The sequence below is a fragment of the Ascaphus truei genome, chromosome 4, assembly GCF_040206685.1.
Source record: "Ascaphus truei isolate aAscTru1 chromosome 4, aAscTru1.hap1, whole genome shotgun sequence".
Lineage (NCBI taxonomy): Eukaryota > Metazoa > Chordata > Amphibia > Anura > Ascaphidae > Ascaphus > Ascaphus truei.
In genome coordinates this window covers 254,655,283-254,676,290 of record NC_134486.1, presented here as the reverse complement: position 1 = coordinate 254,676,290, position 21,008 = coordinate 254,655,283, and the positions used below count along the sequence as shown (strand labels likewise).

Here is a 21,008-nt window from a genome sequence, read left to right as displayed (position 1 = left end):
GGCAAGGCTCAGCAATTTTTATGAACCAATCAAAAAACATTCTATATAAAGCCAGTTTTGCCTGCCTGTTTAAAGCACCAGTTCCTCCTTGGTCCCGCATTAATGTTTTTATAGGTGGAAAGCAAAAGGTTACCGGAGCTAAAATTAATGTGGTTCAGCTCCGGGGGCCACCTGCTTCCCACGTATATATATATACATTTTATTTCCCCTGGAGGTGATGCTACCAGTGGCACCTTCTTTGGTACATATCATGGAAGCCAGAGGGTCCTCCTGGAGCTGAAATTAATGTGGTTCAGCTCCGGAAATTCCCTGCTACCAAAATAACAGGGATGGGCCAAAAGAAACTTGAATGGAGAAACTGCTCACTCACTGAATTATAGGTTTCTTTCCCCTGGCCAATTGCTTTAACAGTTTATAGCAATGTCATAACACAATTCAAGACTTCTCCAACTCCTGGTTATTGCAAAGAGGGCCTACAGCGAGTCACAGACCAGTTGGATGCAGATGTCTCGTCTCCTTTTAGCATATTTATTAAGATTAGTCTGTGTGCTTATTTGTACTGGGAGTTGGAGTGACGCAGTTCGGGTGACCCACTTAACTCAAAGTGGACAAGCAGGAAGCAGTGCCGATCTTTATTAAAACTAAAGCTTGCACATGACTGTAATGTTTGTATTGAAACTTAGCACACCATGTAAAAGGAATTAAATCATGTACATAGTAAATAATCTACTAGGTGGAAAGTTGAAAGACTTTTTATTGGAGAGTAATAGGCAGACAATGACCTTACTGTATGAGTGATTTCACTTCTGGTCATCCCATTACATACTTTATGATTATATGCACTTGATGTCAGACATCTTTCTACAGCGTAACACAAACATATACACAAAGAGTATGTAGATAATTCCTAATAAATCTGGAAAAAGCCTCCTGAAATGAACTCCCATACCCTACCAATGCTTTTCAGTCTGCTCAGTCTCTGCCAATCTCTGAGTCATTCACATTTCTTTTTTTGTCACGTTAGACACAAGTTTGAATCTGCAAGGCTTTTATTTTGTGCATATTACTGAATCCTGAAAAAAATCCTCTTGTTCTGACCCATCCATCTCTAAAACTTTTGTCACTGATGTACATACCCGTCCAGGATTGCAGAGGACTCATTTAGCTGGGCGGCATGGTTTTCTGCCTGTAACACCTGCTCCGGGAGTTCCCTGTTCTCAATTTCTTCCCTCAAATTATTTATTTTTTCATTTAGTTTCTCAGCGAGGGGTGTTAGTATTTGATCAACATCAGTCAAATCCTGAAAAACACAGAATAAGATACGATTTCAAGAAATTGTACAAAAAAGATCCAGATATGCCAATTCACCCAAGATATCGATGCTTATTTACTATGCTTTACAGTCTAGCACTGCTTAGTTTATCTGGCCCAATATGGCTGGTGATACTGATAAAGATAATCAGTGCCATTTTACCATGAGGCGATAAGACGTAAATTAGCGTAAGACTCATTTCCTGTAACACATACAGTATGAACAGCACTGCATAGTAAATACCGTATATGGCCCTTATACAACCCCCAACTTTAAAAATTGAAGAAAAGCAGTTTAACGCAAGAAGCTGCGTTTTGAGATATAACAGGGTTCACATTTACTTTTTTTTTCAATGTTGGCGAAACATATCAGCTGTGTGCTGTTCTATTCCTGGGACTTACAGTGACTCTCAACATATCTCATTTTTACAAGGTATGGTACGGCTCATCTTTTCTTGAGTGATACAGTAAATGTGAAATTCCATAAAATGGTTGCACAGGCAACTGGTTTCAACTTGCCATTAACTTTACAAGCGCAGAGCTTGTTAAAAACAAGTTGCTTATGTCTTGCAATACAATGCCTTTCACTTACATCTCTAGCTCCCATTATATCCTGTACTAGGTTATTGACTTCAGTCATGATGTCCTCTCCCTCGCTCAGAGAGTTTTCCGTTTCCTTCTTGCCCTTTTCAACAAGTTGCTTCTTTTCCTAAAACAAACGACAACAAGAATATTGTTTTAAGTTATTGTAGCTGATCCACAGCTAAGAAATTAATTTGTTGTAATGAGACAGCACGTTCTGGATTGTTTTATGTCTAAGTATGAAAAAGTAATACTTTTATCATGGTAAAAAAATCAAACCAAATGAATCTACTGTATTTTCTTTATTTTTCAATGATGTCTTTACTGACAGCGCAAATTATTTATTTATTTATTTATTTATAAAACGGTTTACCAGAAATTTTAGGCTAAAGCTGGTAAATTCCGGCCATTTTTGTAATCCCTGCTCTCTGATTGGTTAAAATTCTGGGCATTATTCAATCAGTAATGGCCTGGCATTTTTGGCACCCTGCCAAGTTTTTCAGCCAATCAGCTTTCAGTTCTCATTCACAAAGAGTGAGATCAGCTCTTAGACAGGGGAGGTGATTGGACACTTCTGTGTCCAATCAAGGCACTGGCACTGACTCCTCCACCACCCTGCCTGCAGAGAGCTCCGCACAGGAGAGTGAGGGGAAAGGTTTGTGTGTCTGTTTTGTGTTTTGTGGGTGTTAAGGGGGCAGCAAAGTGTTTTGTTGGTATGTGTCTTCTGTTGGTGTGTTTTGTGGGTGTTGAGGGGGCAGCAGAGTCTTTTTTGTTGGTGTGTGTCTGCTGTGGGTGGAGGAGGGCTGCAGAGTGTGTTTTGGTGTGTGTGTGTCTGCAGTTTCTGGGGTTTACATGGGGCTGCAGTGTGTGTTTCTGTGTTTGTGGGAGTAGGGGGAGGGGGCTGCTGTGTGTGTTGTGTGTGTGTTTTGAGTGCAGAGGGTGGAGGAGGGCTGCAGTGTTTTGTGGGTATATAGAGTGGGGGCTGGTGTGTGTGTGTGTGTGTGTGTGTGTGTGTGTGTGTGTGTGTGTGTGTGTATGTACATTTTTATTTTAATAAATTTGCAGTAAAGGCACAATAATGTAGACAATCATGCTGATAAAAATCAATATGACTACAAAAGTGTATCTTTTTTATGAAAAATTTAAAAAAAAAATAAGCCTATATTTAGCCTATAATAGTAATAATCCCCTCAGAACAGGGCATTACTGCCCAATAATGCACTGGCTGGGTTCAAGTCCCTCGGCTGCACCTCAGGCCTTCAACTCTCCCTGCCAGGGCATTATTGGCCGGTAATGCCCTGTATTTAGGGATTATTACTTAAGTAATACATTGGGAGTTACCTCTCATTTTAAAGTATGTCACGGGTACAGAGTTATAATGACAAATACATGTTTACGAATACATAGTTACAATGAGTGAAATGGGTTATACAGTACATTATATACAAGACATTGTATGCACAGTTAAAAATAATAGGCGTATATAACAGTTACAGACCAGATTAAAATTACAAATGTATCGCAGCCTGATGACAATACAGAATGCTAGTTGTTTTTGAATAATTCTCAAGCGTGGTTAGTGGACCTAGAGTATTATCAAATAGTACAGATGTAGCCATTATTGCAACCAGTGATGTACTGCAATGGGACAACTCAGCAGTGGGAGAAGCAGCCATTGTTTGAATCAGCTACGTGTAAGAAAGGAGCATGGCTATCATGCTATTTCACTAGCTGAAGCGTGACAGTGGCATGTTGGGAGACTTACAGTGACAGCAAGTGAGGCAATAAGTGCAGTAGATGACAGTGCCTGGCCACAATGGTTGGTAGGAGCGACTGTGTGTGTGGAACATGAGCCCAGGCTATTGAAATACTTCATTTAAAAGGTGATCTTTAAGGTTTTACTGAAAGGTAGGGAGAGAAGGTGCTTGGCATATATCGAGTAAGAACAAGTTTCTCAAGTAAGGGCAATGAGGAAAAAAAAGCTAAGTGAGAGAGAATTTACCACTCACATAAAATTAGGAAGTTTCTCTTCTGTCCTGGGTACTCTATTGATGTTTAAAAGGGTTTAAGTGAGTATTCGTATTTGGCACTTTGTTTTGCACCATTTTTATTGTTCAGCGTGTCCTTGATAGGGTTGCCAGGTGTCCGGTATTGCACCTTACTGCCCGGTATTTGGTTACTCTGTCCGGTAAAAAATGAGAGATAATACCGGACATGTATGTGTTCGGTATTTCCTCTCTGGACTTAGTAACCTGCCCGCGGGGTGGCTGGAATTGTGGGATTTCCCCCAAGAAGGGAGAGGGCAGGGCTTCTGTTGCTAGGGGGCTGGGCAGCTTCCTTCATCCTGATTGGCTGCATTGCACAGCAGCAGCTAATCAGGATGGAGGTGGCAGGAGCCTAGGGGTGGGGCCAAAGAGCAGAGGAAAAGCATGGAGCAGAGAGAGGTAATAAAACTTCTTGTGCAAACTACAGTATTTCACAAAACAGCAAGCTTTACAGTACAACCAAGTGTAACATAGCCTTCCGGCAGTTACTTCTTTTGCTGGGCCTTTCCTCTGTCAGTCCTGTTAGTGCAGGCAGTGGAAAGGTTAATTCATTTTCTTAGGCCTGTGTGTGTATTCCAGCCTTGAATAATGTATCAATATTCAAGGGCAGGCCTAGCAACTCTGAGGATGTCAATCTGAGGGGTGGATATTGGTTGGAACGCCCCCTGATGTGTGTGGGCCAATCTGTATCCGGCTCTGGCTTGCTATGAGTCAGAGACATTCCCCAAAGATATTCAAATTGGGACATCCTCCTAAATTGTCAGTTAGTTAGTCAGTTGAAGAAGAGTTAGAGAGAAGATAGCAGAGAAAACCGCCTCTCCCTTCCCCCCATTACTGGGTGGGGAGGGAAGGGATATCAGGCTGTTTAGGCAGAGCTCAGAGAGAGAGAGAATATGGAGAGAAGTAAGCAGAGGAGGAATGAGACACCTGTGAATCCTGTTTCTCTGTATTGGAGCTGCCTGTGAATAAATACAGAAAAGACATGCTGTGTGTGAGTTCCTGTCTCTGTGATGGAGTGTCAGTGGGGGTCCATCCCCTGAATATCCACAGGGGATCCTTGCTGCCTGGAGGCACTGCACCAGAGGAAGACCAATGTAATCTGTCCCTCCTGTTCCCTGTTCCCTGTTCTGGTTCTCCCCACACCACCGCTGAGCCCTCAGCCCTCCTGTTACCAGCAGGTTACAGCACAACCACCTGAGAGTAACCAGAAAGGAACGTACCCCCTAATCTAACTTAGGGGGTTATGGTAAAAGGGTTACATAAGTATTAAACATCAATGTCCAAGGTCATGTGGCCCTTTATCTCCTGTCTATTGCCAGTTACAGACATTTTTTCTAAATTCTGGCAAAAGCAAAATGATGCAAAGCAAGCACATCTCTATTGATGATCAGGAATTATAACTAAACCCATAAGACTGACAAATACTTTGTGGAACCCTTACAGATGTACAATATGCTTCATATGACCCTCTGGTTGGATATGGTGTAATATTCTGCACCAAGACTACCATTAAATCCTATGAAAATTACTTTATATTCTGAGATAAAATCAGATCACCTGAGGCAAAAATGTCAACAATAGCACGTTACATCCATCTATGAAAAGAGTTTATGTTCATTGAGCCAGATTTTATAAACTCCTATCTGAGGACAACACTAAACATTTTATTGGTACAATAAAAAGTATCTTACTATATTTTCTTTAATCTTTTCACGCAAACGCCAAAAGAGGATTCACAAATTATATTCGGATAAGAACTGAAAGCTTTTTGCCATTTCACTAATGTGTGAAAACTATTTTTTGTCCAAATTTCAGTTATGCTCTAATTTTTGGCCAAGCATTTTTTAATGTATGCAAATAAGCTTAAATGCATGCAAATAGCATTATTACTGTATTTGCTGTACTTCAGTTTCTGCCTTTCAAACCTTGTTCTTTGAAAAAGCACCTGTATTAGCAGGATGCCTACCTTTGCAATAACTGAAAATTGCTTCAACATATTCATCAAGAATCTTTTTCATCAAGAATCTTTTTCATTAAACATGAATTAAAGAGAATATACAGTATTGGGAGACAAATGAATATATTTTATTTAGCTGAATTTTTATGATCAATAATAATAAAAATAGAATCACCATAGCAGGATATGACTTTTCTAACTGCAAAACTGATTGAACACCAAACAAGACTGACACCATATCTGAAATAAAATATACTTTGCTGAATGTGGATCTAAAATATATATATATATGTAGCCAGGTCCCCCAGGTTCACCCTTATCTCCGTTGCAATAGGGAGAGTAAGGGAAAGTTGCAGAGCGTGCAGGTAGTGCTCCGGTGCACCAGAGGCTCCGCGGCGGCCCGAGCGTTCAGGGCATCACCATTTTGGTACTAGCGCATGCGCAGCGAGCCTTGGAGGCGATGGCATCAGCAGAGAGTGCGCGTATGAGCAGAGAGTGGCTGCGGTAGCGCGCGAAGCACAGACCAACCAGAGGGGGCATAGCATCGGAGACTACAAGTCCCATGAGCCTCAGTCAGACCAGTTGATGCCAGGGAGCCGATAGGGAGACAGGAGCTCAGCCGGAAGAGGTTAGGAGGTTGCGCAGGGGAGCACGCTGCTCAGAGAAGATCGGGAGGGGGACGAGGAAGTAGCTCAGTGTGTAGAGAGGCAAGTAGCCTCTACACTAGGCCTGTATACCCCCAGGCCCAGGTAGGCCGTGAGTCACAGTCAGTCAGAGTTAATGTAGGGACAGGCCCTAGAAGAGGAACCTGTCACATTAGTGAGTGAAGCTGCTAAAAGACACAGAGACTGTCACAGCACCATCACAGAGGTTTGGGACCAGACTTCTTCAGGCGTACCATCAGCCATCTGGGTGGGATCGCCCCGGAAGGTAGCTTAAGCAGCTCCGCGTTGTCGGATCCTTTGTGAAGTCTGTTTGCGGGCCCGAGCGCAGGAGCGCTCGGCAGGTAACATCCATTAAGTGCACCAACTACAGTATAACATTGCTCATATTAGTGGCTGCGCAGTCACACACCTACACACTTATCTTTGGGGTTGGGGTTCGTGTTACAGTGTGTTGGACACTGGGTGGGAGCACGGTGGAAGTTTGCACCCTGCGAGATGCGTTAACTAATGTGTCTCCTTAGGGAGAAATGCTGATGGGTTATGATACATACATGCATGGTTATGGTTACCGATAGTAAAGCTACTGTTTATTTTACATGCTGTGTGAGTAGTATTGTGTTATTGTCCTGCGAGGCCCAACTTCTGCTCTGCTGGGAGCCATCGCAGGTGGAGGTGCTACATCTGATAAGATATAATCCATACATATACATTGCGCCAGGGTCTCCGTGGCAGAGGCTTAGGCCCTACGAGCCAACAGGTTGTACAGCATTGGTAGTTACACTGTATTCAGTAGGAAACAGGGCTATATATATATATATATATATATTTTCCATAAAGTTCAAAAGATGTACTGATGTAACCATATTAAAATTTTGTTGACCTGGGGGAAGCCGCGAAATCCTGGCCACAGCATTCCCCAGCAGTGGGTGTCTGATTCAGAAGAACAGATCCCCAGTAATGAGCCAGGGCTTTTACGGTCCCCGGAGCTGTACATGTAACTGCTCCATAACCATAAATCTAGCTACAGTACATCTGTAAATAACACATAAAAAAGAAACTAATGGGCAGTTTGGATACCCTGAATCCAACCCCGGATTGCTCGCCATTTTTAATAATCCAAAATAAGAGCTCGGATCTCTGAAGTCAAAACAAAACCTCATTTTGATTTCCACTCAGATGTCCCTCCCTTCATCTGCAGCAAATCTGTATCTGCATCAATAAAAAGGGGGAGAAACTCTTCTTTGCTAGAGTCCCAAGTTGCTAATATACCACTTCAAACAAACCTTTATACAACACAAACAAAACCTGTGCACAAGAAGGAGCCCATCTGAGGTATACAGTATGGGCAATATTCCTATTTAAGTAATTTAAATATACTTTACTTATCCAAATTAGCAGATTTCTTGACTGTGCTCCTTTTTGTGCACAGTTGTCTCTCCACATGTTGTATAAAGGTCTGTTTGGGGAGGTATATAAGCACCTTGGGACTCTCTTCTCTATCAAACAAAAGTATGTGATATCTTCACAAGGACATATAAATTAACAAGCAAAAATAATCATCATTGGATAAATATTGTATTCAACTGGATTCCACGGATATCAAAAGACCAAGATCCTGACCAAAAGTAAGATGGGAGTGTCACGATAATATCACATGGTACTAAGTATTTTAATCAATGTTGCACTTGAGAAGTTAATTTTAGCTTTAGGTTTCCTTAAAAATACATGAATTGTTTTTATGGCTGGTTGAACTGCAGACCATGCCTAGTTTTATGTGTTGATCTAAGGATAAGTATATCAGGAGTTGGTGCCTGGTTTTGTAAGTGGGGAGATTGAAAAACGGCATCGCAATTCTTCCCTGACAGGGGGGAATACATGAAAACCTTTTAAATGTACATTAAAAGGGCATTCTTTGGGTGATCTGTGGAATACCAGGGGTCTGTGGCCCAGATGACCGTCCAAAAGTTTGTAAGTCTACTAAATGTGAAATATCATGCGTCTGACAGCAATTCACGAGAATTACAGATTAATCTTTGTAACGGTTGCAATTACACCAATCAAATTAAACTACGAGTGACAGGATGCTCTATGTTATAATCTCTGATATCTGTTTCTCATGCAAAAGGATATTGAGTTGTCATATTTCATTCATGTCCAGGCGTGCATATTGTATTAAATACACAGACACAACAATGAAGATTGCATTTGTCTAAGTATTATAGAAATTAAGTTAGGAAGTCTTTTATATATTCAGCCAATTTTTCAAGTCAAAAGAATGGATTTTTCTTTCTTAAATCATAAAAATGTCGTCCAGAGAGGTTGATGAAAGGGATGGTTGAGAAAACACCTACTGTAGAAGAGGGAAATATGTTGTTTTCAATTAAGGGGTTTTATGATAATAAAGTTATGAAATCAGAATTTAACAGAGCAGTGTCTGTCAACAAGATAGGTCAATTCTCATATTCCAATTCATGACCTCTTGGAACAAGCAGATATTGTTATGTGATAACCTAGGTGCCGATGTGGTTTCTGGGGCACAGAAAAAAAACTGTTCACTTGCAGGGGGTCACAGTTGGTCAGAAACTCACACAATGACTGAGAGAAACTCAGGTGCTACAGTTACCCTGGTGTGGCCAGGAGTGGTGGGACCTGAGGAAATCATTCTTGGATGGACTCTGAATTAGGTGAATGGCAGGAGGGTTTACCACAATTTGCTGTTGGCAAAAGTATACTTGAATTGGGGTGCTGGGAAGGGTTTGCAGAAGGTGGAAATAATTGATGATATTTTTGCTAATGTGTTGTCAGGTAATGATCTTGGAAAGATGATTACCCAATATGAGACCACTATAACGCAAAAAGTTCAGGGACCCGCTAGACAATTCCAGGTATTGGCACACACTGGGGACTGGGGAAGGGTGACTGACAGGGATTCAACAGAAGTGGGGGCCATGGGGACCTCCTAGTACAATTTATTACCACCAACAAGACAATGGCAGAGTGTCCTGATGAGGTGATTGAGGGGGTTTGTATTAAAGTGGGTGGCAGAGAGAGTGTTCCATTACAGCCCGTTATCACAGGAAACACCATGGGGTTAGTGAGGGGGGTTATACCAAAGTGGGGGACAGAGATATTTTCCTATTAAAGCCTGTTATTACAGGAGACCCAAAAGGGGTTATTTAGGGGGGTTGTATCAAAGTGGGGATAGAGATAGTTTCCCATTACAGTCTGTCATCCCAGGAGGCCCCCGTAGGTGTCTGAGGGGGGTTATAACAAAGTGGGGGGCAAGGAGAGCTTCCCATTACAGCCAGTGGTGGGATTTAGAAGTGTTAGTAACCGGTTCTTACCGTCCTCCCAGCATCTTCCCCCTGAAACTCTTTTACCTGTCCGGGCGGCGTCTACCAGCAGGACCCGGCATCTTTTCCCTGCAAATCGTCTCCATGTGGTTGCCATGACAACAGAACACATCGTGATGTCACGTAGCATCCCATTACCATAGAAATGGGGCGTCACATGAAGCGGTTACGTCAAGTGGCGTTCCCGTTGGCATGTCAACATGGCGCCATTTGACGTCGTATGGCCATATTGAGAAGATTTGCCGGGAAAACATGCCAGGACATGTTGGTAGATGGCTCGCCTCCCGCTGCCCAGAGAGGTGAGAGAATTAAGCACTGGTTCAGTGAACCAGTGAAATTTTAGTAACAGGTTCGCAGCGAATCGGCTGAATTACAGCCCATCATCCCCAGGGACCACAAGGAAGTGCTTAATGGGGGTTGTACTTAAGTGTTGGACAGTTAGGACTTCCCATTACAGCCCATCACTTTGGATCTGTGAGTATTTAAGGACCTGGAGAATAGTGATAGGCCAGCACATGCCATGACTGGTAAGGAAGAGGAAGAGAAAGAGAGAAGCAGTAAGGGAATGAAAGCCAGAAGCAGAGAGAAAGCCAGAGAAGGTAAGAGAGAGGCTGAGAAAGAGAGAGATAGAGGCAGTAAAAGTGAGAATATCAGAGAGAAAGCCAGCAAAAGAGAGAGGCTTAGAAAGAGAGAGGGAGAGGCAGTACAGAGAAAGAAGAACTGCCGGAGAGAAAGAGCAGGCCCAAGAGACAGCCAGAGGGAGCAAAAGGGACAATGAGAAAGAAAACAAGGCCATCAGCGAAAGAGAGAGGTAACTTAAGAGACAGCCAGAGAAAGAGGCAGCAATAAAAAGAGAAGTAGCAACTGGGACATTTCCCGAGGATAAGAGAGGGCTCAAGAGGATGCCAGAAAGGGAACTAGAGAAAGCCACAAAAAGACAGCCAGACGTGACGCTATGGATGGTTCATCATGCCATTGTGAATCTGGTATCAGTGTGAACATTGGAAGTGGCTTGTGAGGCAGACAACTTTGCTTATTTTGAGGAGGGAGGTGTCCTGATAATATCATCAGGTATTAAGTATTTGAATCAATCTGGAACATCATAGGTTAACTTTACCTGTCGGTTACCTTAAAACTACATGAACTGTTTATAAGGCAGGTCACACCGCTGACCAGGCATAGTTTTGTGTGTTGATCTAGGGATAAGATTATCAGTAGTCAGCGTCTGGTTTTCTAAATGGGGGGGATTGAAAATTGCGTATTGGGGGGTTTAATACCATATTGGCCTGAATATAGTGCAATGTTTTTTTTCCCTAAAAATGTCCTTCCGAAAACTGTACTCGTATTATATGTGAGGCCGTACTATATGCGGGCCAATACGGTATATCTTGAAAGACATTATTTGGGGGATCTGTGGAATATCAAGGGTGTGTGTCCCAGACGACTGTGCAAAAGATGACTAAATGTGAAATATCATGAGTCTGTCAACAAGTCACAAGAATTACAGATCAATCTTTGTAACAGTTGCGATTGAATCGAATGATACCAAGAATGCCAGGGTGCTATATGTTTTAATCTCTGATATCTGTTTCTCATGCAAAAGTAGAAGTTAGGTTATCGTATTTCATATCCAGGCGTGCATATTAATTACACAGACGCAACAGTGAAGATTGCATTTGTCTAAGTATTAAACAAATGAAGTTAAGAAGTCTTTTATCTACTCAGCCAATTTTTACAGTCAAAAGAGAGGTTTTGCTTGCTTAAATCATAAAAATGTAATCCAAAGAGATTTATGAAAGAAGTGGGTTGAAAATACATCAGAAAGGGGGAATATATTGTTTTCAATTAAAGGGTTTTAGGATATAAGCCCTGCAATTAAGTTATGAAATCAGAATTTAAAAGCAGTGTCTGATATCAATAAGATGGGGAAATTCTCATATTCCAATCCATGACCTTTTGGAGCAAGCAGACATTGTTATATGGTAATCTATTGGATTTTTTATTTATTTATCCTTTTTTATGAAGAAACTGTGTGTATTTTATACTTGTGTGTTCTTGTAATACCCTATTTCTGTAAACTAAGCACTGTACTACTTTTGTATATTACATTTAAACTTTAATAAGTTTATCTTTGGGCTCTGATTGAACTTGCACGTTTTGTAGAGTAATTTACATTTTCGGACACAGATTTGTGTGTGTTAAGTGCATATTTTCTCTAGTAAACAGGCACCAACGACTCTGCAAATGAATATTTGACCATTCTTTGGCTGTGGCACCGAAGTAAAGATATATTGTAATGGATTGAGGGAGATATTATTCATTTGAGGTGAAAAGTGGATCAGCCAGATAGCTATGTGTATTAAACCTTGTCACATATATGTCACATGCACACAGGTGTGCAATTCATGAAAGGGATGATTAAATCAGAAAATTTGTTGGAGCAACGTGGAGAAGGGAGGCTTTAAATCGCTTTACATAGAAAATCTTTGGGGAGGTCTTCATTCAGCAGTGGATGGACAAGGGCTAAATATGATCATGATGAAGATGATATGTATTGTATAATAAATAGATTGGGGTAGAGATACCACTATCTGAGCTGTCAGTGTAACAATAAATCCAGTTCCAGCTGGGTTAACAACTCCATTATGTTACATGTGTGTGTTCACTATACTTATATATAGTATAATAGAGTGGCATACTACCATAGAAACTATACCAGTGTACTAGTCAATTTAATTCCAGTTAACATTCCTAGGTTACTTGTGTGTGTTGAGTAACATATACTATATACTATATCTGATCTGTCTCTACTTCTCAACAGTGTACCAGTCAAACTGTTAAAGTTGGGTATAAAATAATAGAGTGGCATACCACTATCCAAACCATACTAGTGTACCATTCGTTCCAGTTGAGTATAATAGAATGGCATAATTCAACTTTCTACATTTTAGAGCAGCTTTGACAGCACAAGGAAGCAATATGTAGCTACATGTCTCACGGCGTACGTAAAGGGGGAATGTCTTTCATCACTCAATCACAGAGGAAACGTATGATACATATTTGTAAATTATTACAATCTTTTTTCAGGTAGCCAGAAGGGAGGTACGTTGCAAAAATGCTACCCCGAGTCAAGTCATCCCCCTCATCCTGTTAATGAAAAAATGCCAGAAAAGCAGAAATCTAGTAAATTTGTCTGCCTCGTAAAATACCTATCTGCTGCCCTTCATGAGGATTTAAGGTAGAGATGGTCTAGTCTGCCCAAATATCTCTCTCTCTCCCCTCTCTCTCCTCTCTTCCACCCCTTTCACTCGTCTCCCTCTCTGTGTACTGCTTTCTCCACTCACACAATCCCCCCTCTCTCTCACACATACTTAACCCCCCTCACTCAACCTCCCCTCTCTCTCCTCTCACTCACCACCCCTATTCTCTCATACTCCCCACTCTCTTTCTCGCTCTCTCCCTGTGCCCCCTTTCTCTCCCTCCTCCCCCCCCAGGCTCTTCCTGGGATGTCTGCAGTCCGTCTGACACTATTCAGTGGTGGAGGAGGGACTGCCAGGCAGCCGACTGTGTCTTGACTTCGTGTGGCCTAGATTTCAATTTCAGTTTGCCTGGGCAGGCTTTCTTCTTCTGCCTGTCCATGTCCTTCCCCCACATTTGTCTACAATTCTGCATCAGATGCAAGAGGTGAACAAAGTATAGGTATAGAAAAAAAATTTCGGGTCAAAAAACTGAGGAAACATATGAGATAACAGATTTTATAAATTGCAATTCGGACCATATTGTGTATCTAATTGAGTGCCCTTGTGGCCTGTTCTATGTTGGGCGCACTAAACGCAAACTAAAAACACGTATACAAGAACATATACGAAATATAAGAAATGGTCTTTTAACACATAGCCTTTCCAATCACTATGCCTCACATCATAATAAAGATCCCACGTCCCTGCGTTTTAAAGGTATTAAATATGTCCCTAAGAGTAGAAGGGGCGGGGATAGGGTTAAGGATTTGTCCTTCCAAGAGACCTTCTGGATATATAAATTGGGAACATTATACCCGGGAGGCCTCAATGAGGATATAGACGTATGGTCCCTGTACTGACCCTCGCTTAATGGTGATGGAGTTGGGTCTATATACCAAAAATACATGCATTATCCCTTTAATGTGTTCTGAGCTGGTATACGATATATTTGTATCTATATATTATTCACTTTTACCTTTTTTTATAAATATGGAATTTTATGCTTTTTAGATACTCATAGTTTTTAGTTCGTGCTTCTTTTTCAAATAAATCATGTCAGTGGTCATATGTTTGTACCACCACTAGTATCTGAATGTAGCTGTTTATTTAAAGTGTGTACTAATTCTTTTTTCTTTATTTTAGACACCATTTATGCTTTTGTTCGTTTAAATGTTTACTAATAAAGTTGATTTTAGCTTTTTTGTCAAGATGCATTCTCGGTTGCTATGGAGCGTTTGACCCCTCCCCGCTGCCATGTGATTGGCCTAAATTCCTCAATTAGGTGGCCAATCAGTGACATGCGAGGGGTATTTAAATGACAATAGATTGTTTAGCCTTTATTCCCTGATGAAGAGACCCATGTGGTCTCGAAACGCGTTGGATTAAAGAACTGTAAGACCTTTGCGAGCCACCCACAAGACAGCACTCCCAGAGAACCGTTCCGGTGATTTGCAGACTCGCGGCGAACTCTCGCGATCGCATGACGTCATAGACCAGGAAGTGTTTGAGCAGGACGCCAAACAGCGTGCGCTCTGCTGCTCGATTGCCAGCTGGACCTGTGCAGTAGCGGGCATTGCGCACATTAAACGGGACTGCTGCTTACCGAAAAACTTGAGACTGCTTAAGACCTACAAGGGCAAGGGGCTGGCACACCAGTGACTGGAGTGGAGACTATCCAGGCCCTACACCGAGGCTGTTTTGGAGTGAGAAGGAGAGAGCCACGAGACCATCACGAGTGTCCGTTGGTGTTTGGGTAACAATAACCCTGAAATGCTTGTTTAATTTTGTTTTAATGTACGCACATTACTTATCTTCTTACTTGGTTACTAAAATTATCATTTAATGCACTATGAGCGTCGTGCGCTGTGTTTTTTGTATATCAGATGTAGGAAGCTGTTTATGCATATGCCACAGATAAAAAACAAAACAAAAACAGAGCAGTGTGTCTACAGACAATTTTCTGTACATTGATTCATAGACTCCAATGAACCTTATTTATCTACCTACTGTATAATATTCTCTTTTACCTTTATCCCCACACAGAATCTCACTATGCCCACACTGTCTCCCTACTGTATGTGCCCTATGTCACCCCATCTCTCTCAATGGCCTATTCTGCTAGCATATGCTGCAGGACTGTTTGCAGATATCTGTTGGTCCTCCCTCTGCCTCAGTAGTAAGAGTGATCATCTCATCTTTACCTGTTGCTTCATCTTGCACTCTTGGGAAGATTCAAGCTTCATTTAAATCTTTCCAAGCAAGGGAAAATATGGTTTCATAGCACTTCGTATAGGGGCCAAACAGCATCTCTGGGATGTAGGAACACAGTAAGCGAGCATATTTGGACCACTTTAAGTGGAAAGAGCTTTGGGGTAGGTATAACATCGACTGCTAAATGCAGAGTTAGGTTGAGGGAGAAGCCCCCTTGTTAAAGACTACCTGGCATTTTGCTAGTCTCCAGGTTAATACAGAAACATTAGTAATCAACATATACATTGTATGTTTAGTTTATAATTGAAGACAAATGTAAACCTACAATATTTAGACTTCCTATAATTATCTTTCAATGAGAATAACAGGGTTTGTTATACAACTGTAAAAAAAAATCTTAAAAATCTGAAATAATACATAAAGATGCTAATACAACCCTTCATATCCTACAAGGCAGGACAAATAATTTTTTATATTGTGCATCCATCAGCAACATAACAGATTCACATGCAAAGACTAATACGCCATATGCAGCATTTCCATCAAAATGTATTCTTATCAAGTAGAGACATTCATTATTCTACGAGGATAAAATGGGGATTTGAATAACCTTCAATACAAGCCATTAAGTCATCTAATCACACTTTATTCATTCCTATTCGGTTCCATCTGGATTTATTTAAAAAAAATTACCCTTCTCAGATTTAAATAAATTAAAAATGAAAATGTCCTTCAATATGCTATAGACAGTAACTCTGGTATGGCTAATCTTCACGTGTCTGCAAAGTCAAGGTGCCCCACAAAAATTCACCTACATGAAATATATAAAAATTAGAAGCCTTCCACACCACAACGGCAAATACAGTAGGTATTTTGTATAACATGATGTCCTTAAAAGCAGGTATAATTATTTCCTTGGATGTCGAACTCCTCCTCCATTTCACTTACATTCTAGCTGGATAAGCTTTCTCATCTCACTATCCACTCTGTCTTGCAGCACACAGCAGGTATAAATAAACTAGGAATACACTAAATAGAAGTATTACAGAAATGGATGAGCTCTGAATGCAATAACTATGTACAGTAGGCTTTCAGGAAGCACTGGAATTCCGTGAATTCAAAGAAGTGACAACGGTAACTGTTCTCTTTCTTGTATAACAATGTTCAATTACAATTACATGCAGGTAAATATATACCTGGATAACATAGCCCATCCATTTACTATATCAATTTATCTAAAAGCAAGTCTGCCTGCTGTTGTTCCACTGCACAGATCTATATACTGTATTACTCATTATAAAAACTACTTTAAAGTCATTTGATATATATATATATATATATATATATATATATATATATATATATATATATATATATATGTATATATGTAACCCATATTCCCCCCCCCCCTAGACTCATCTGACATATCTAGGGTGCGTGAGGGTGGATTACATGGACTAGGTGGTGCATACCTGCGTGGAACAGGAGGGCCTGAGTCTCCCGCAGTGGTGTGGGGGATCACAGGACCTGGCTTCTGGGGTAATAGCCTCCATTGCTTTAGTGGTGCAGCGCCTCCATCCTCTATACTCCCAGGGATGTGGGATAGGACCTGTATAGAAGAGTGAACCCTGGTCCCAGGGGGATGCTCCTGAATCACACAACCGTCTCTGATATAAAAGTAATGTCTCTCTTTATTGGTCAGATCCGTGCCTCCGGCAGCAGTGGCGACAAGCAACCACAACAACAACAGCAATGTCCCGCTTATCACTCGACCCTCCGCTTTGTACAGATCTTTCCTCCTCTCCTTCCCTCCAAGTTTACCCTCCGGCAGGATGGTCTGGGGCATCAATACCCCACTGCCCACCTCAGAGGATATCCCCTGGGTGGGGATGGATTCTCCCCATCACCCCTGCATCGGCGTGAGGGGCATTGGTACACCTGAACTATGGTGCTATCAGCTCTACTCAAAGTGGCTGAGTCTCTCCTCACTTGCATGCTCCAAGCTCAGACTCTGCTTCAGCACAATCCTTCACCGACTCTCCACTGATCACTCCACAGATCACTCCACAGATAACTCCCACAGATAACTCCCACAGATAACTAACTGAGACTCACAGGAGCAGCCCACTAAATAGAGACATCCCCACCTATCATGACGTCAGCAGGCCCCTCCCCTGTGTCTCTGCCAGCACACAGAGTCAGGGGACCTACCTCCATCAATCAAGTCAGGGCTTGAAGCGGGGGAAACCGATGATCACTACTGGTGCCTGCCCTTATCTGCTCCTCCTCCTCCCTACGCGTTTCGTGACGCTAGGTCACTTCCTCAGGGAGTCCCTTGAGGAAGTGAAACGCGTAGGGAGGAGGAGCTTGGTGTTTTTGACCCGATCCGGCTTCCTTCGTTCCAGACGCAGGGAGGACTTCCTGCACTGCTGACGTCACCCGTTTGCTGGTAGCGAGTGTTGCGTGCAGTGAGTCTCTCTGCTGCAGATCGGGGAATTTTCAGGTTGCGGACGGCATCCGTGAGTTGTCTGACTCACCTCCGCACAATGTGAGTGTGGTTTTTATTGTTTTAAGTGTGTTAATAAAATTTTTATTACATAGTACACTAGTATTGTCCTATTCCCTGTTCCACTGTCGGTGTATGCTGTATCGAGGACATCTCCGATCAATATCGCCTACTTGAGGGAAATCCTTTAGCCAGACCACGTGGGGTCCGTGGGGAGCTGTGCAGGAACGGGACGTGTTTACAGATTCTCTCCCCTGAATGTGTTCTTTATTCATTCTGTGAGTAGAATTCTGCAAGTTTCAGTTAGGGGTCTGTTGCTGTGGTATACTGCGCAATTGGTGTGCTTTTTTTCTGTTATTACAGAAGCAGTGGAGAGACCATATTAAGGACACCCACCCATCTGGAACTTTAATCAACTAGTTCATCAACCCATCCAGAAGGAGCCTTGTATCAGAGACTATCTTGTTTGATTATGGTATCTTGGACTGTTTATTAGCGCCGGGGAAACTTATTTGTATGTGTATATAGTGTGTGTGTGTGTGTGTCAGTCAGTGTGTGTGTGTGTGTGTGTGTGTGTGTGTCAGTCAGTGTGTGTGTGTGTGTGTGTGTGTGTGTCAGTCAGTCAGTGTATGTGGTGTGTGTGTGTCAGTCAGTGTGTGTGTGTGTGTGCGTCAGTTAGTCAGTGTGTGTGCGTCAGTCAGTGTGTGTGTGTGTGCGTCAGTTAGTCAGTGTGTGTGCGTCAGTCAGTGTGTGTGTGTGCGTCAGTTAGTCAGTGTGTGTGTGTGTGTGTGTGTGCGTCAGTTTGTCAGTGTGTGTGTGTGTGTGTGTGTGTGTGTGTGTGTGTGTGTGTGTGTGTGTGTGTGTGTGTGTGTGTGTGTGTGTGTGTGTGTGTGTTAGTCAGTTTGTGTGTGTGCGTCAGTTAGTCAGTGTGTGTGTGTGTGTGTGTGTGTGTGTGTGTGTGTGTGTGTGTGTGTGTGTGTGTGTGTGTGTGCATCAGTTAGTCAGTGTGTGTGTGTGTGTGTCAGTCGGTCAGTGTGTGCATGTGTGTGTGTCAGCGTGTGTGTGTGTCAGCGTGTGTGTGTGTCAGCGTGTGTGTGTGTGTGTGTCAGCGTGTGTGTGTGTCAGTCAGTGTGTGTGTCAGTCAGTGTGTGTGTCAGTGTGTGTGTGTCAGTGTGTGTGTGTTTGTCAGTCAGTGTGTGTGTGTGTGTGTGCGCATAATTCAGTGTGTGTGCATGTGCGCATCAGTCACTGTGTGTGGGTAAAAACAAAAAACAAAACTGTGCGCTACTACCTAACTACCTATTAAGTATAAATGTAGGAATATACACAGTGCAGTGACTATACCATCAAATAAGTGATTAAATTAATAAAAACTTATTAAAAATTAAACCACAAATCCCACAGTGAAATAATTATGCATTAAATAATAATTGCCACATAACCGTGTTGGGGATAAGGGCGTCTGCAGCTGTAAACGTAGGGGTGGCTCAGCACCCCACACACACTAAGAGAATGGAAACAAAAGAAAACAGCGCACAACGCCAAATAGTGAAGCAAATTCAACAATATATTATCAAATTAAAAAGGGGGTAATATATCTGCGTACATGAAAAAGATTGGTAAAAGGCATGTAGTGTGTATCACACTGTTTACCACTCGGCAGCTGTTAGCTGTAGATTCAGGTGCTTGCTTCCCTCTGCTGATGCAGCTCGGTTGATTCTGGGGCAGGACGTCAGTCTTTCACTCCCAGGGGGATTTCCCTTCATGCAGCCAGGTACAGCAGCTGGTATTGGGGCTCGGTGAAGTCGCTCCGGCTTCCTGGCCGATATGGAGCTGCTCCTGTACCTCAGCAGGTATATCCTCTGCACAGAGGTTAGACCGCAGCTCACTGGGGTGCCCTCAGCGTGCCACGATGCCGCTCCGTCGCGGGACGCTGTGTAATGACGTCACTGTCTCCACAGCAGTGGTGGATTCAATAGGGAAGTTTGAACAGTCTTACAAAGTCTCTCACAAGTGTCCAAAACAGCACACAGGATGAAATAAAAACAGGACAGGCCAGTACATAGACAAAGGCCAATATAGGCAGATATAAGGCAATAGAATGTTACATCCAACGCGTTTCGTAGAATTAACTACTTCTTCAGGGAATAATTAGGCCATTACCCAGAGGTCTTATATACCTCACATAGATACCTTATTGGTCAACCAATTAGGAATAGACCAATCATCTATAATAGGTAATGTTTTTATTTCATCCTGTGTGCTGTTTTGGACACTTGTGAGAGACTTTGTAAGACTGTTCAAACTTCCCTATTGAATCCACCACTGCTGTGGAGACAGTGACGTCATTACACAGCGTCCCGCGACGGAGCGGCATCGTGGCACGCTGAGGGCACCCCAGTGAGCTGCGGTCTAACCTCTGTGCAGAGGATATACCTGCTGAGGTACAGGAGCAGCTCCATATCGGCCAGGAAGCCGGAGCGACTTCACCGAGCCCCAATACCAGCTGCTGTACCTGGCTGCATGAAGGGAAATCCCCCTGGGAGTGAAAGACTGATGTCCTGCCCCAGAATCAACCGAGCTGCATCAGCAGAGGGAAGCAAGCACCTGAATCTACAGCTAACAGCTGCCGAGTGGTAAACAGTGTGATAAACACTACATGCCTTTTACCAATCTTTTTCATGTACGCAGATATATTACCCCCTTTTTAATTTGATAATATATTGTTGAATTTGCTTCACTATTTGGCGTTGTGCGCTGTTTTCTTTTGTTTCCATTCACTGTGTGTTGGTGTGCGCATCAGTCACTGTGTGTGTGCGCGTGTGCGCATCAGTCACTGTGTGTGTGTGCGTGTGCAAATCAGTCACTGTGTGTGTGTGTGTGTGTGCACACGTCAGTCAGTGTGTGTGTGTGCGCGCGTCAGTCAGTGTGTGTGTGCGTGCGTCAGTGTGTGTGTGTGCGCGCGCGTCAGTCAGTGTGTGTGTGTGTGTGTGCGCGCGTCAGTGTGTGTGTGTGCGCGTCAGTGTGTGTGTGTGTGTGTGCGCACGTCAGTGTGTGTGTGTGTGTGCGCGCGTCAGTGTGTGTGTGCACGTCAGTGCGTGTGTGTGTGTGCGCACATCAGTGTGTGTGTGTGTATGTC

At 42.6% G+C, this 21,008-nt stretch overlaps 1 protein-coding gene across 4 annotated transcripts in view; it reads right to left on the bottom strand.

Annotated features, from left to right (window-relative positions):
• Positions 1 to 21,008, bottom strand: part of LAMA2 (laminin subunit alpha 2) — a 736,088-nt gene that overhangs the window by 161,240 nt on the left and 553,840 nt on the right. For all 4 annotated transcript variants that reach the window (XM_075597283.1, XM_075597284.1, XM_075597285.1 and 1 more), the window contains 2 exons: positions 1,904 to 2,020; positions 1,137 to 1,300 (listed from right to left, as the gene is read on the bottom strand). In XM_075597283.1, coding sequence (XP_075453398.1) covers positions 1,137 to 1,300; positions 1,904 to 2,020 — 281 coding nt within the window. The remainder of the gene's footprint in view (positions 1 to 1,136; positions 1,301 to 1,903; positions 2,021 to 21,008) is intronic.